At 41.9% G+C, this 14,890-nt stretch overlaps 1 protein-coding gene across 1 annotated transcript in view; it reads left to right on the top strand.

The window, feature by feature from the left end:
• The window catches only part of BAZ1B (bromodomain adjacent to zinc finger domain, 1B), an 81,198-nt gene that overhangs the window by 36,240 nt on the left and 30,068 nt on the right, over positions 1-14,890 (top strand). Inside the window, exons 5-7 of the mRNA XM_011930398.1 lie at positions 4,246-5,947; positions 12,571-12,709; positions 13,708-13,841. Of these exons, the coding sequence (XP_011785788.1) occupies positions 4,246-5,947; positions 12,571-12,709; positions 13,708-13,841 (1,975 nt within the window). The remainder of the gene's footprint in view (positions 1-4,245; positions 5,948-12,570; positions 12,710-13,707; positions 13,842-14,890) is intronic.

Raw genomic sequence — 14,890 nt, 5'->3', positions numbered from 1 at the left:
GTCTCGATCTCCTGACCTCGTGATCCGCCCGTCTCGGCCTCCCAAAGTGCTGGGATTACAGGCTTGAGCCACCGCGCCCGGCTCAAATCTGAACTTCTAAAAAGCAGCTTTATTAAGAAATAATCGACATACGTATAATTAGTTCGCTTATTGTGTATGATTTAGTGTTTTCAGTAGATTCACAGATAATGTACAACCATTGCCACAGTCAATTTTGTAACATTTTTATCATCTCAGAAAGAAACCTACCCATGAACTGTCATTACCCCATTCACCCATCCTCATTCACCCATCCTCCCCAGCCCTGAGCAACCACCAGTCTACTTTGTCTCTACAGATTTGCTATTCTGGACGTTTTCTGTAAATGAATTCTATAATAAATAGGTAGTCTTTTGTGACTTTCACTTAGCATAATGTTTTACATGCTACAGCTGAATGAATCTTGAAAACACTATGCTAAGTGAAGGAAGCCAGTCACAAAATAGACTACCTCTATTTAGTTCCAAAACCTTTTTTCTTTTTTCCTGAGAGGTTGGAGTGCAGTGGTGCAATCTTGACTCACTGCAACCTCCGCCTCCTGGATTCAAGTGATTCTCCTGCCTCAGCCTCCCGAGTAGCTGGGATTATAGGCACGCGCCATCATGCCTGGTCAATTTTTGTGTTTAGAGACGGGGTTTCTCCATGTTGGCCAGGCTGGTTTCGAAGTCCTGATCCACCTGCCTTAGCCCCCCAAAGTGCTGGGATTACAGGTGTGAGCCACTGCACCTGGCCAGCCACCATGCCAGGCTAGCCACCGCACCGCGCCTGGCCCCAAAACCTTTTTAAAAGAAAACCCAAAAGTCACTCATTCTTCCCCCTTGTCCCCATCCCCCGGCAACCACCAGTCTGTTCTCTATGTCTATGGATTTACCTATTCTGGATATTTCATGTAAATGCACTCATATAATATGCAGCCTTTTCATGGCTGGCTTTTTTCACTTAACATGTTCTCCAGGTTCATCCATGTTGTAACATGTGTTAGTACTTCATTCCCTTTTGTGGCTGGATAATATTCCATTATTTGGATATACCACGTTTTGTTTCTCATTCATCACTTCATAAACATTTAGATTGTTTTCATCCTTTGCTGTTATGAATAATGCTGCCATAAACATTGGTGTATGAGTTTCTGAGCAGTCATGTACTTTGATTTCTTTAGAGTTAATACCTAGAATGAGATTGTTGGGTCATATGGTTATGTTTAACCATTTGAGAAACTGCCAGACTGTTTTCCAAAGTGGCTGCACAATTTTACATGCCTGCCAGCAGCGAATTAAAGGTTCTGACTTTTCTCTGTCCTCATCAATACTTGTTATTTTCTGACTTTTTGATGGTAGTCATCCTAGTGGGTGTGAAATGGTATCTCATTGTGGTTTTGATTTGCATTTCTTTGATGGCTAATGATGTTGAACATCTTTTCATGTGTCTCCTGGCCACCTGTGTATCTTTGGAGAAGTAGTAATTCAGATCATTTGCCCGTAATTAAATTGAGTTGTTTGTTTATTATTGAGTTGTAACAGTTCTTTATATATTCTAGATACAATTCTCTGTCAGATACCTGGTCTACAAATATTTTCATCTATTTTGTGTGTTGTTCTTTCACTTTTTTTTTTATTTTTATTTTTCTTGGGAGACGGAGTTTCACACTTTTTTGTGCCCACGCTGGAGTGCAGTGGTGTGATCTCGGCTCCCTGCAGCCTCTGCCTCTTGGATTCAAGTGATTCTCTTGCCTCAGCCTCCCAAGTAGCTGGGATTATAGGTATGTGCCACCACGCTTGGCTAATTTTGTATTTTTAGTAGAGATGGGGTTTCACCATGTTGAGCAAGCTGGTCTCGAACTTCTGACCTCAAGTAATCCGCCTGCCTCGACCTCCCAAAGTGCTGGGATTACAGCTGTGAGCTGCTGCACCTGTCCTGTCCTTTAACTTTCTTAGTAGTATCATTTGAAGCACAAAAGTTTTTTAAATTTGATGAGGTTCATTTTATCTATTTATTCTTTTGTTACTCGTAGATTTGATGTTAGATTTAAGGATCTGTTGCCAAACCTGGGGTCATGAAAATTTACTCTTGTTTTCTTCCAGATATCTTGTAGTTTTACATCTGAAATTTAGGTCTTTTATTTTCAGCTAATTTTTATAGTGTAAGGTAAAAGTTCAGCTTTATTTTTTTTTACATGTGGCTCTCCAGTTGTCCCAGTGTCATTTTTTGAAATGGTAAACCTTTCCCCATTGAATGGCCTTAACAGACTTGTCAAAAATCATACGACTCTAGGATACGTTAGCTTATTTCTGGACTCTGAATTCTATTTCAGTGATCTGTATGTCTGTCTCTATGTTAAAGCCACACTGTGCTGATTGCTTTGTAGTAAGTTTCGGAATAGGGAAGTGTTGATCTTCCAGCTTGTTCTTTTTCAACATTTTCTTTTTTATTTTATTTTGAGACAAAGTCTCATTCTGTCACCCAGGCTGGAGTACAGCAGTGTGATCTCAGCTCCCTGCAGCCTTGACCTCTTGGGCTCAAGTGATCCTCCCACTTCAGCCTCCCGGGCAGCTGGGACTACAGGCATATGTCACGCCTGGCCAATCTTTTTATTATTTGTGGAGGTTAGTATTGAATCCCTAACCTCAAGTGATCTTCCCACTTCAGCCTCCTAAGCTGCTGGGATTATACGCCTGAGCCACCACACCCGATTTCTATAGTTCTTTTATTAGAAAATGTGTATTCCTTTTAGAATAAATTTTAGTTTACACTACTTAAGGCCGTTGAAATATTTTCACATATATATGCATACTGTGCCTGAGTACACATATATAATGTATACTTTCCATTTTATTTATTTTTTTGGATACAGAGCATTGCTCTGTCGCCCAGGCTGGAGTGCAGTGGTGTGATCTTGGCTCTCTGCAACCTCTGTCTCCCAGGTTCAAGCCATTCCCGTGCCTTAGCCTCTTGAGTAGCTGGGATAACAAGACGTCCGCTACCATGCCCAGCTAAATTTTGTATTTTTAGTAGAGATGGGGATTCATCATGTTGGCTCAGCTGGTCTCAAACTCCGACCTCAAGTGAACCGCCTGCCTCAACTTCCCAAATTGCTGGGATTAAAGGCGTGAGCCACCGCCCCTGCCCATTGTATTTACAATTTTAAAGACCTATGAAGATCCAGGCTCCGTGGCTCACGCCTGTAATCCTACACTTTGGGAGGCTGAGGCGGGTGGATCATGAGGTCAGGAATTTGAGACCAGCCTGGCCAACATACAAAAAATTAGCTGGGGGCGCGGTGGCTCACACCTGTAATCCCAGCACTTTGGGAGGCTGAGGCGGGTGGATCACAAGGTCAGGAGATCAAGACCATTCTGGCCAACACGGTAAAACCCTGTCTCTACTGAAAATACAAAAATTAGCCAGGCATGGTGGCGCATGCCTGTAATCCCAGCTACTTGGGAGGCTGAGGCAGGAGAATTGCTTGAACCCAGGAGGCAGAGGTTGTGGTGAGCCAAGAATGCGCCATTGTATTCCAGCCTGGGCAAAAAGAGCGAAACTCCATCTCAAAAAAAAAAAAAAATAGTGTGGAGTGAGGACAAAGGGGAGTTTGAGGCCCAGGTCAGGAGGTGTCTTTATCTGTGAGCAGTGTTCACGTTCTTACACTAGTTGTTGCTTTTATCAGAAAATGTGCCTTAGAGTTTAGACAAAAGTACTTTAAGCAGTATCATTTCTGCTTAAAAGCGTAAAATGTCCTGAATAGTTACCAACAGTGAAAGGATGAAAATTCATTCTTGTTTCAAGAACAGTGCATTTTAAACTTTTCAGATACTGCCATTTTGTAGATCATATATCCTTAACCTGCAGTCCATGGATGGATTCTCTGAAATTGTGTGCGTAGTTTTTGTCTAATATTTCTGGTGGAGGGGTTCACAGATTTTGTTTAAATATTTAAGAACCATTAATATATATATAAACAGAGAACTAGTTACATAGCAAAAATGTCTAGTATTAAGTCTGGATGTCAAGGGAATTTTGTGTTGACATGGTAAAAACCTTAGCTTACGTTCATGTCTTTGCTTTTTTCAGGGACAAAGTATCTATGAAGAGATATGAATACGTAGCTTTACCTGAATAGCTGGGGAAGAGGGCCTTTAAGATGCTTAAATGTTGCTAAAGTTAGTTTTAGATTTTAAAATTAATTTTGCTCCTATTCTTAAATTCTAGTATATGACTCTCAACCCTTCTACTAAGAGGAAGAATACTGGATCCCCAGACAGGAAGCCCTCAAAGAAATCCAAGACAGACAACTCTTCTCTTAGTTCACCACTAAATCCTAAGTTATGGTGTCATGTACACTTGAAGAAGTCATTGAGTGGCTCACCACTCAAAGTGAAGAACTCAAAGAATTCCAAATCTCCTGAAGAACATCTAGAAGAAATGATGAAGATGATGTCTCCCAATAAGCTGCACACCAACTTTCACATTCCTAAAAAAGGTCCACCTGCCAAGAAACCAGGAAAGCACAGTGACAAGCCTTTGAAGGCAAAGGGCAGAAGCAAAGGCATCCTGAATGGACAGAAATCCACAGGGAATTCCAAATCTCCCAAAAAGGGACTGAAGACTCCTAAAACCAAAATGAAGCAGATGACTCTGTTGGATATGGCCAAAGGTACACAGAAGATGACGCGAACCCCACGGAATTCTGGGGGTACACCGAGGTCCTCTAGTAAACCTCATAAACATCTGCCTCCTGCAGCCCTACACCTCATTGCCTACTACAAAGAAAATAAAGACAGGGAGGACAAGAGGAGCGCCCTGTCCTGTGTTATCTCCAAAACAGCTCGTCTTCTCTCTAGTGAAGATAGAGCTCGTCTCCCAGAAGAATTGCGAAGTCTTGTTCAAAAGCGCTATGAACTTCTAGAGCACAAAAAGAGGTGGGCTTCTATGTCTGAAGAGCAACGGAAAGAATATTTGAAAAAGAAACGGGAGGAACTGAAAAAGAAGTTGAAGGAAAAAGCCAAAGAACGAAGAGAGAAAGAAATGCTTGAGAGATTAGAAAAACAGAAGCGATATGAGGACCAAGAGTTAACTGGCAAAAACCTTCCAGCATTCAGATTGGTGGATACCCCTGAAGGGCTGCCCAACACGCTGTTTGGGGATGTGGCCATGGTGGTGGAATTCTTGAGCTGTTATTCTGGGCTACTTTTACCAGATGCTCAGTATCCTATTACTGCTGTGTCCCTTATGGAAGCCTTAAGTGCAGATAAGGGTGGCTTTTTATACCTTAATAGGGTGTTGGTCATCCTCTTACAGACCCTACTACAAGATGAGATAGCAGAAGACTATGGTGAATTGGGAATGAAGCTGTCGGAAATCCCCTTGACTCTGCATTCTGTTTCAGAGCTGGTGCGGCTCTGCTTGCGTAGATGTGATGTTCAGGAGGAAAGCGAGGGCTCAGACACAGATGACAATAAAGATTCAGCTGCATTTGAGGATAATGAGGTACGAGATGAGTTCCTAGAAAAGCTGGAGACCTCTGAATTCTTTGAGCTGACGTCAGAAGAGAAGTTACAGATCTTGACAGCACTGTGCCACCGGATCCTCATGACATACTCTGTGCAAGACCACATGGAGACCAGGCAGCAGATGTCTGCAGAGTTGTGGAAGGAACGGCTTGCTGTGTTGAAGGAAGAAAATGATAAGAAGAGAGCAGAGAAACAGAAACGGAAAGAAATGGAAGCCAAAAATAAAGAAAATGGAAAAGTGGAGAATGGGTTAGGCAAAACTGACAGGAAAAAAGAAATTGTGAAGTTTGAGCCCCAAGTGGATACAGAAGCTGAAGACATGATTAGTGCTGTGAAGAGCAGAAGATTGCTTGCCATTCAAGCTAAGAAAGAACGGGAAATCCAGGAAAGAGAAATGAAAGGTAAAATTTCATGCTGAGAGAAAAGGGGAAGCTCTGTAGAAGATAGTAAAAGAAAGGAAATTATTGAGGTAATGGTAGGGTCTCTGTTTACTTATTTCTGTATGTAATAACCTGGCACCTATTGGTACGTATTTTATTTTTTATTCTATTGATAATTTCATATTTTAGCTGGAGTATTCAGCCTGGCATTCTGATTAGTTAATAAGTTAGTGTGATGTTGCCATCTTTTCTGGGTTCCCTAAAGGACCAAATCTACACATAAGCATAGTGAAAACAACACAGGACTCAGGAGTTGACTGACCTGGATTCAGATCCTAGCTCGGACTTAGTTGTACAGTGTTCCTTTGGGCAGGTTACTTACCCGTGCCTCACTTTCCTCATATGCTTGATAAGATTATTGTAAAATTGGTTGACAGGATATTTGAAGCCCCTAGCACAGTCACCAACTCAGACAGTAATCTGTCCTTTAAGATTTAAGAACTTAAAAATTTTGGGCTTTGATGGCACCATCAAATCTGAACTTCTTTTTTTTTTTTTTTTTTTTTTTTTTTTTTTTTTTTTTTGAGACGGAGTCTCGCTCTGTCGCCCGGGCTGGAGTGCAGTGGTCGGATCTCAGCTCACTGCAAGCTCCGCCTCCCGGGTTTACGCCATTCTCCTGCCTCAGCCTCCCGAGTAGCTGGGACTACAGACGCCCGCCACCTCGCCCGGCTAGCTTTTTGTATTTTTTAGTAGAGACGGGGTTTCACCGTGTTAGCCAGGATGGTCTCGATCTCCTGACCTCGTGATCCGCCCGTCTCGGCCTCCCAAAGTGCTGGGATTACAGGCTTGAGCCACCGCGCCCGGCTCAAATCTGAACTTCTAAAAAGCAGCTTTATTAAGAAATAATCGACATACGTATAATTAGTTCGCTTATTGTGTATGATTTAGTGTTTTCAGTAGATTCACAGATAATGTACAACCATTGCCACAGTCAATTTTGTAACATTTTTATCATCTCAGAAAGAAACCTACCCATGAACTGTCATTACCCCATTCACCCATCCTCATTCACCCATCCTCCCCAGCCCTGAGCAACCACCAGTCTACTTTGTCTCTACAGATTTGCTATTCTGGACGTTTTCTGTAAATGAATTCTATAATAAATAGGTAGTCTTTTGTGACTTTCACTTAGCATAATGTTTTACATGCTACAGCTGAATGAATCTTGAAAACACTATGCTAAGTGAAGGAAGCCAGTCACAAAATAGACTACCTCTATTTAGTTCCAAAACCTTTTTTCTTTTTTCCTGAGAGGTTGGAGTGCAGTGGTGCAATCTTGACTCACTGCAACCTCCGCCTCCTGGATTCAAGTGATTCTCCTGCCTCAGCCTCCCGAGTAGCTGGGATTATAGGCACGCGCCATCATGCCTGGTCAATTTTTGTGTTTAGAGACGGGGTTTCTCCATGTTGGCCAGGCTGGTTTCGAAGTCCTGATCCACCTGCCTTAGCCCCCCAAAGTGCTGGGATTACAGGTGTGAGCCACTGCACCTGGCCAGCCACCATGCCAGGCTAGCCACCGCACCGCGCCTGGCCCCAAAACCTTTTTAAAAGAAAACCCAAAAGTCACTCATTCTTCCCCCTTGTCCCCATCCCCCGGCAACCACCAGTCTGTTCTCTATGTCTATGGATTTACCTATTCTGGATATTTCATGTAAATGCACTCATATAATATGCAGCCTTTTCATGGCTGGCTTTTTTCACTTAACATGTTCTCCAGGTTCATCCATGTTGTAACATGTGTTAGTACTTCATTCCCTTTTGTGGCTGGATAATATTCCATTATTTGGATATACCACGTTTTGTTTCTCATTCATCACTTCATAAACATTTAGATTGTTTTCATCCTTTGCTGTTATGAATAATGCTGCCATAAACATTGGTGTATGAGTTTCTGAGCAGTCATGTACTTTGATTTCTTTAGAGTTAATACCTAGAATGAGATTGTTGGGTCATATGGTTATGTTTAACCATTTGAGAAACTGCCAGACTGTTTTCCAAAGTGGCTGCACAATTTTACATGCCTGCCAGCAGCGAATTAAAGGTTCTGACTTTTCTCTGTCCTCATCAATACTTGTTATTTTCTGACTTTTTGATGGTAGTCATCCTAGTGGGTGTGAAATGGTATCTCATTGTGGTTTTGATTTGCATTTCTTTGATGGCTAATGATGTTGAACATCTTTTCATGTGTCTCCTGGCCACCTGTGTATCTTTGGAGAAGTAGTAATTCAGATCATTTGCCCGTAATTAAATTGAGTTGTTTGTTTATTATTGAGTTGTAACAGTTCTTTATATATTCTAGATACAATTCTCTGTCAGATACCTGGTCTACAAATATTTTCATCTATTTTGTGTGTTGTTCTTTCACTTTTTTTTTTATTTTTATTTTTCTTGGGAGACGGAGTTTCACACTTTTTTGTGCCCACGCTGGAGTGCAGTGGTGTGATCTCGGCTCCCTGCAGCCTCTGCCTCTTGGATTCAAGTGATTCTCTTGCCTCAGCCTCCCAAGTAGCTGGGATTATAGGTATGTGCCACCACGCTTGGCTAATTTTGTATTTTTAGTAGAGATGGGGTTTCACCATGTTGAGCAAGCTGGTCTCGAACTTCTGACCTCAAGTAATCCGCCTGCCTCGACCTCCCAAAGTGCTGGGATTACAGCTGTGAGCTGCTGCACCTGTCCTGTCCTTTAACTTTCTTAGTAGTATCATTTGAAGCACAAAAGTTTTTTAAATTTGATGAGGTTCATTTTATCTATTTATTCTTTTGTTACTCGTAGATTTGATGTTAGATTTAAGGATCTGTTGCCAAACCTGGGGTCATGAAAATTTACTCTTGTTTTCTTCCAGATATCTTGTAGTTTTACATCTGAAATTTAGGTCTTTTATTTTCAGCTAATTTTTATAGTGTAAGGTAAAAGTTCAGCTTTATTTTTTTTTACATGTGGCTCTCCAGTTGTCCCAGTGTCATTTTTTGAAATGGTAAACCTTTCCCCATTGAATGGCCTTAACAGACTTGTCAAAAATCATACGACTCTAGGATACGTTAGCTTATTTCTGGACTCTGAATTCTATTTCAGTGATCTGTATGTCTGTCTCTATGTTAAAGCCACACTGTGCTGATTGCTTTGTAGTAAGTTTCGGAATAGGGAAGTGTTGATCTTCCAGCTTGTTCTTTTTCAACATTTTCTTTTTTATTTTATTTTGAGACAAAGTCTCATTCTGTCACCCAGGCTGGAGTACAGCAGTGTGATCTCAGCTCCCTGCAGCCTTGACCTCTTGGGCTCAAGTGATCCTCCCACTTCAGCCTCCCGGGCAGCTGGGACTACAGGCATATGTCACGCCTGGCCAATCTTTTTATTATTTGTGGAGGTTAGTATTGAATCCCTAACCTCAAGTGATCTTCCCACTTCAGCCTCCTAAGCTGCTGGGATTATACGCCTGAGCCACCACACCCGATTTCTATAGTTCTTTTATTAGAAAATGTGTATTCCTTTTAGAATAAATTTTAGTTTACACTACTTAAGGCCGTTGAAATATTTTCACATATATATGCATACTGTGCCTGAGTACACATATATAATGTATACTTTCCATTTTATTTATTTTTTTGGATACAGAGCATTGCTCTGTCGCCCAGGCTGGAGTGCAGTGGTGTGATCTTGGCTCTCTGCAACCTCTGTCTCCCAGGTTCAAGCCATTCCCGTGCCTTAGCCTCTTGAGTAGCTGGGATAACAAGACGTCCGCTACCATGCCCAGCTAAATTTTGTATTTTTAGTAGAGATGGGGATTCATCATGTTGGCTCAGCTGGTCTCAAACTCCGACCTCAAGTGAACCGCCTGCCTCAACTTCCCAAATTGCTGGGATTAAAGGCGTGAGCCACCGCCCCTGCCCATTGTATTTACAATTTTAAAGACCTATGAAGATCCAGGCTCCGTGGCTCACGCCTGTAATCCTACACTTTGGGAGGCTGAGGCGGGTGGATCATGAGGTCAGGAATTTGAGACCAGCCTGGCCAACATACAAAAAATTAGCTGGGGGCGCGGTGGCTCACACCTGTAATCCCAGCACTTTGGGAGGCTGAGGCGGGTGGATCACAAGGTCAGGAGATCAAGACCATTCTGTCCAACATGGTAAAACCCTGTCTCTACTGAAAATACAAAAATTAGCCTGGCGTGGTGGCGCATGCCTGTAATCCCAGCTACTCAGGATGCTGAGGCAGGAGAGTTGCTTGAACCAGGGAGTCCAAGGTTGCAGTGAGCCAAGATTGCACCGCCGCACTCCAGCCTGGGGGAGAGAGCAAGACTGTGTCTCAAAAACAAAACAAAAAAAATTAGCTGGGCGTGGTGGTGCACGCCTGTAATTCCAGCTACTCAGGACAGCTGAGGCAGGATAATCGCTTGAACCAGGGAGTCAGAGGTTGCAGTGAGCCGAGATCGCGCCATTGCACTCCAGGCTGGGTGACAGGGCGAGACTCCATCTCAAAACAAAACAAAACCTATCAAGAAAGTATAACTGCGGCCGGGCGCAGTGGCTCACGCCTGTAATCCCAGCACTTGGGGAAGCTGAGGTGGGCGGATCACCTGAGGTTGGGAGTTCAAGACCAGCCTGACCAACACAGAGAAACCTTGTCTCCACTAAAATACAAAATTAGCTGGGTGTGGTGACACATGCTTGTAATCCCAGCTACTCGGTAGACTGAGGCAGAAGTATTGCTTGAACCTGGGAGGTGGAGGTTGCGGTGAGGCGGTATCACACCATTGCACTCCAGCCTGGGCAACACGAGAGAAACTCTGTCTCAAAAAAAGAGAGAAAAAAGTGTAACTGTACTCCAGATAAAGCAGAATGTAGGTTAAAACGTTCAGCTCTGTTTTACGGGAAACGTAATAATTTTTTCTTGCATTTTTGGACTGCTTCACTGTGTTTCATATTTATCTTAAGAGAAAGGAAAAGAAGATGATATTCTGTTATTTGTATAGAAACAAAGGACGGGATATTAATATTTTACCAAGATCAGTATTTGGATTAGAGTTCAGGTCTTTGGATAACTAGTTCAGTGCTATAACCTCTGAGTCAGAACTTGGGTCTTGCTTTGGTGACTTGTCCTAAGTTGGTTTGTGTTTCTTTGTTTGTAGTCTTGGGAGACTAAACATTTCCTTCACTGTAATTGGGCCATCACTCACTCATTCTTTCTCTCTCTCTCCCTCTTTTTTATCTTTTACCTTTGTACTATGTTTTACTATAAACATTGTTAAAAACATACAGTGTCATTTGGGCTAGAAAACTGTTTATCAAAGGTAACAAATTACATGTTTTAAATAAATGAAATTTATCTTAAGTTTTTAAAGTAACATCTTTAGACAGATGTATTTTCCAGATTCACATCTTATTGTAAATGTTATTGTCAATAAGACAATCAGCGTTAAAAATTCTTGGGGCTGAGTATAATGGCTCACACCTCTAATGCCAGCACTCTGAGAAACCGAGGCAGGAGGATTGCTTGAGCCCAGAAGTTTGAGACCAGCGTGGGCAAACATAGTAAGACCCTGTCTCTAAAAAAATAATAAACAATTTTTAAAAATTGTGACAATGTATATAGCATTGCTGTGTACCCTATGGTGTCAGGGTTTGTGACAATTATGGAAAAACTTTCAAAATTAGTGGGCTGCTTTTGTCGTTGAGGGAAATTTCAAACCTAATTAATGAATAATCAGAAATAAAATTTTTATCATTAACAGTAACTTGCTGAATAATTAGAAAAATAGGTGTTCAGTGTAAAATAATTATTATTCATAAGTGCTCCCCTACCGTTTTCCAGTTTTTTTTTTTCTTGTCATCAGGGCTGTTAAGCCAAATTACTGTCAGATTCCTCAGGACTGAAGTATGTTTTATTTTGAAATAGTTACTTTACTGGTTTTATTTATTGTGATCTTTTTGAGGATCCTGTAGGTGCACCTGTCAGAAGATGTTTCAGTTAGTCCCATTTATGGACTGTTAACTGTTTCTTCAGGATTGTTTAAAATATATTAAGAAGTGATATTTTGGCCGGGTATAGTGGTTCATGCCTGTAATCTCAGCACTTTGGGAGGCTGAGATGGGTGAATCATTTGAGGTCAGGAGTTCGAGACGAGCCTGGACAACATGGGGAAACCCTGTCTCTACTAAAAATGCCAGAATTAGCTGGACATGGTGGTGTGTGCCTGTAGTCTAGCTACATTCGGGAGGCTGAGGCAAGAGAATTGCTTGAACCTGGGAGGCAGAGGTTGCAGTGAGCTGAGATCGCGCCACTGCACTCCAGCCTGGGTGACAGAGCAAGACTCTGCCTCAAAACTAAAACAAAAAGAAGTGATATTTTGGAGCTGAAAGATTTTGCATTGAGTTGAGGGATGAGATGTCACCAAAATTCAAGGAGTGTAGGAGGACTAGATGTTGCTGCCTCACATGTCATTTCTTACAACATTAGAATTAGGGAAAGCAAACTAAGATTTTATAAACAACTGCTGTACACTAGACACTTTTTACTCCATATTTTATTTAATTTGTAAGAGTGGGATTTACTAGGAAAATATCTGATTGAGTCTTTTTAACAGTAAAACTGGAACGCCAAGCTGAAGAAGAACGAATACGGAAGCACAAGGCAGCTGCTGAGAAAGCTTTCCAGGAAGGGATTGCCAAGGCCAAACTAGTCATGCGCAGGACTCCTATTGGCACAGATCGAAACCATAATAGGTTAGTTCCTCAACCGAATTTTTGTTTTCTTTAGGACTATTTACATTGCTGTTAGTTATGAAAATTTCCTAAAGTACAAGAATAGGCAGGCTTCTCTCTTCAGTTTTCCATTTCTGTTTGGAAACAGAATTGTTGACGATTATTGAATATTAACTGCCAAATGCTAGAGTTGCAAGTTAAGTAAGACATATTCATGCCCTTGAAGATACCACAAGTAGGAAGCTTACATGATGGTGATAGGTGAAATGTAATCCAAATACAAGTCTTTAAAAATGATAATAGGTTTTAAATGCATACATTTTGTAAAACCTAAAGAAGGAGAAATATTAGTAGTTACACAAATTGGGGCTGGGCATGGTGGCTCACACCTGTAATCCTAACACTTTGGGACGCTGAGGCAAGAGGGTTGCTTGAGGCCAGTAGTTCAAGACCAGCCTGGCCAACATAGCGAGACCCTATTTCCATTAAAAAAAGAAAGAAGTGGCCGGGCACGGTGGCTCAAACCTGTAATCCCAGCACTTTGGGAGGCTGAGGCGGGCGGATCATAAGGTCAGGACATTGAGACCATCCTGGCTAACCTGGTGAAACCCTCTCTCTACTAAAAAATATAAAAAACTAGCCGGGTGAGGCCGGGGGCGCCTGTAGTCGCAGCTACTCGGGAGGCTGAGGCAGGAGAATGGCATAAACCCGGGAGGCGGAGCTTGCAGTGAGCTGAGATCTGGCCACTGCACTCCTGCCTGGGTGACAGCGAGACTGTCTCAAAAAAAAAAAAAAGTTACAAAAATTACAGACACTAAACTAGTTTCCAGTTTCAACATTTCTCATATACTTTGATTTACCTTGCAATTTTTATCTGTCTAGAGTTCTGAAGGGGAAGAATTCCGTAAACTGTGGTTTTGAATGCTCAGTGATACTCTGTAATTATCTTCTCCAGCAGTAAAATCATCCTGCAATCCTGATCTATTCATTGTCTTAATAATACTGGTTGTGATTTGTAGATACTGGCTCTTCTCAGATGAAGTTCCAGGATTATTCATTGAAAAAGGCTGGGTACATGATAGCATTGACTACCGATTCAACCATCACTGCAAAGACCACACAGTCTCTGCTGATGAGGATTACTGTCCCCGCAGTGAGTATATCTGTATATCCAAGAGTGAGTTCACCCTGCTCTAGTAAACTCAACATTAAGGACTACCTTTCCTCTGTCACCTTTTCCATTTGCAGAATTTCTTTATTGTGGTCTTAGATCAATTTGAGTGATATAGGTAGGTGTGAAATGTGTAGAGAGAAGGAAAGAAACCCACATTTGATTACTACCTTTGTTCTAAGCATAGTGTGAGAAGATGAAGAGCTTGAATATTAGGATATTTGGGTATTAGATTTTACAGGAGCAGTTTTCAAACTTTGTCCCTTGGAAGCCTTTGTAGGTGCCTCAAGGGCTGAAATTGAGGTATGGGGACTAAGAAGGGCAGTGTTACATGTCCTCTTCTACTTTTTTTTTTTTTTGAGACGGAGTTTCACTCTTGCCACCCAAGCTGGAATGCAGTGGTGCAATCTCGGCTCACTGCAACCTCCGCCTCCTGGGTTCAAATAGTTCTCCTACCTCAGCCTCCTAGGTAGTTGGGACTACAGGTGTCTGCCACCACACCTGGTTAATTTTTGTATTTTTAGTAAAGACAGGGTTTCGCCATGTTGGCCAACCTGGTCTCAAACTCCTGACCTCAGGTGATTCACCCACCTCAGCCTCCCAAAGTGCTGGGATTACAAGTGTGAGCCATCGCACCCGACCTTCTTCTACTTTTAAAATTAATTTATTCAGTGTTTATGCTGAATCAATTTGTGAAGCAGTTTTTCATATGTTAGGGGTACAGCAGCAAAGAAGACAGATAAGGTCCTAAATGTTAGGGGTATAGCTGCAAGCAAGACAGATAAGGTCCTTAAAATTCTTGTGAGGAGAAACATGGCAAATACCTAACGAAAAATGAGTGACTGAGAAGGGATCATGTAGGGACACCACTGGTAGTATTCTTTCTCTTGATCTGGGTGTTGGGTATATGTGTTCAGTTTGTAAAAGAAATACACAGTGAACGGTTTTCTGAATATATATTCATCTTCTTTCTTTTTTTTTTTTTTTTTTTTTTGAGACGGAGTCTCGCTCTGCCGCCCAGGCTGGAGTGC

Source organism: Colobus angolensis, unplaced genomic scaffold (genome assembly GCF_000951035.1).
Source record: "Colobus angolensis palliatus isolate OR3802 unplaced genomic scaffold, Cang.pa_1.0 Scaffold120, whole genome shotgun sequence".
Taxonomy (NCBI): domain Eukaryota; kingdom Metazoa; phylum Chordata; class Mammalia; order Primates; family Cercopithecidae; genus Colobus; species Colobus angolensis.
This window is presented reverse-complemented; position numbering and strand designations above follow the sequence as displayed.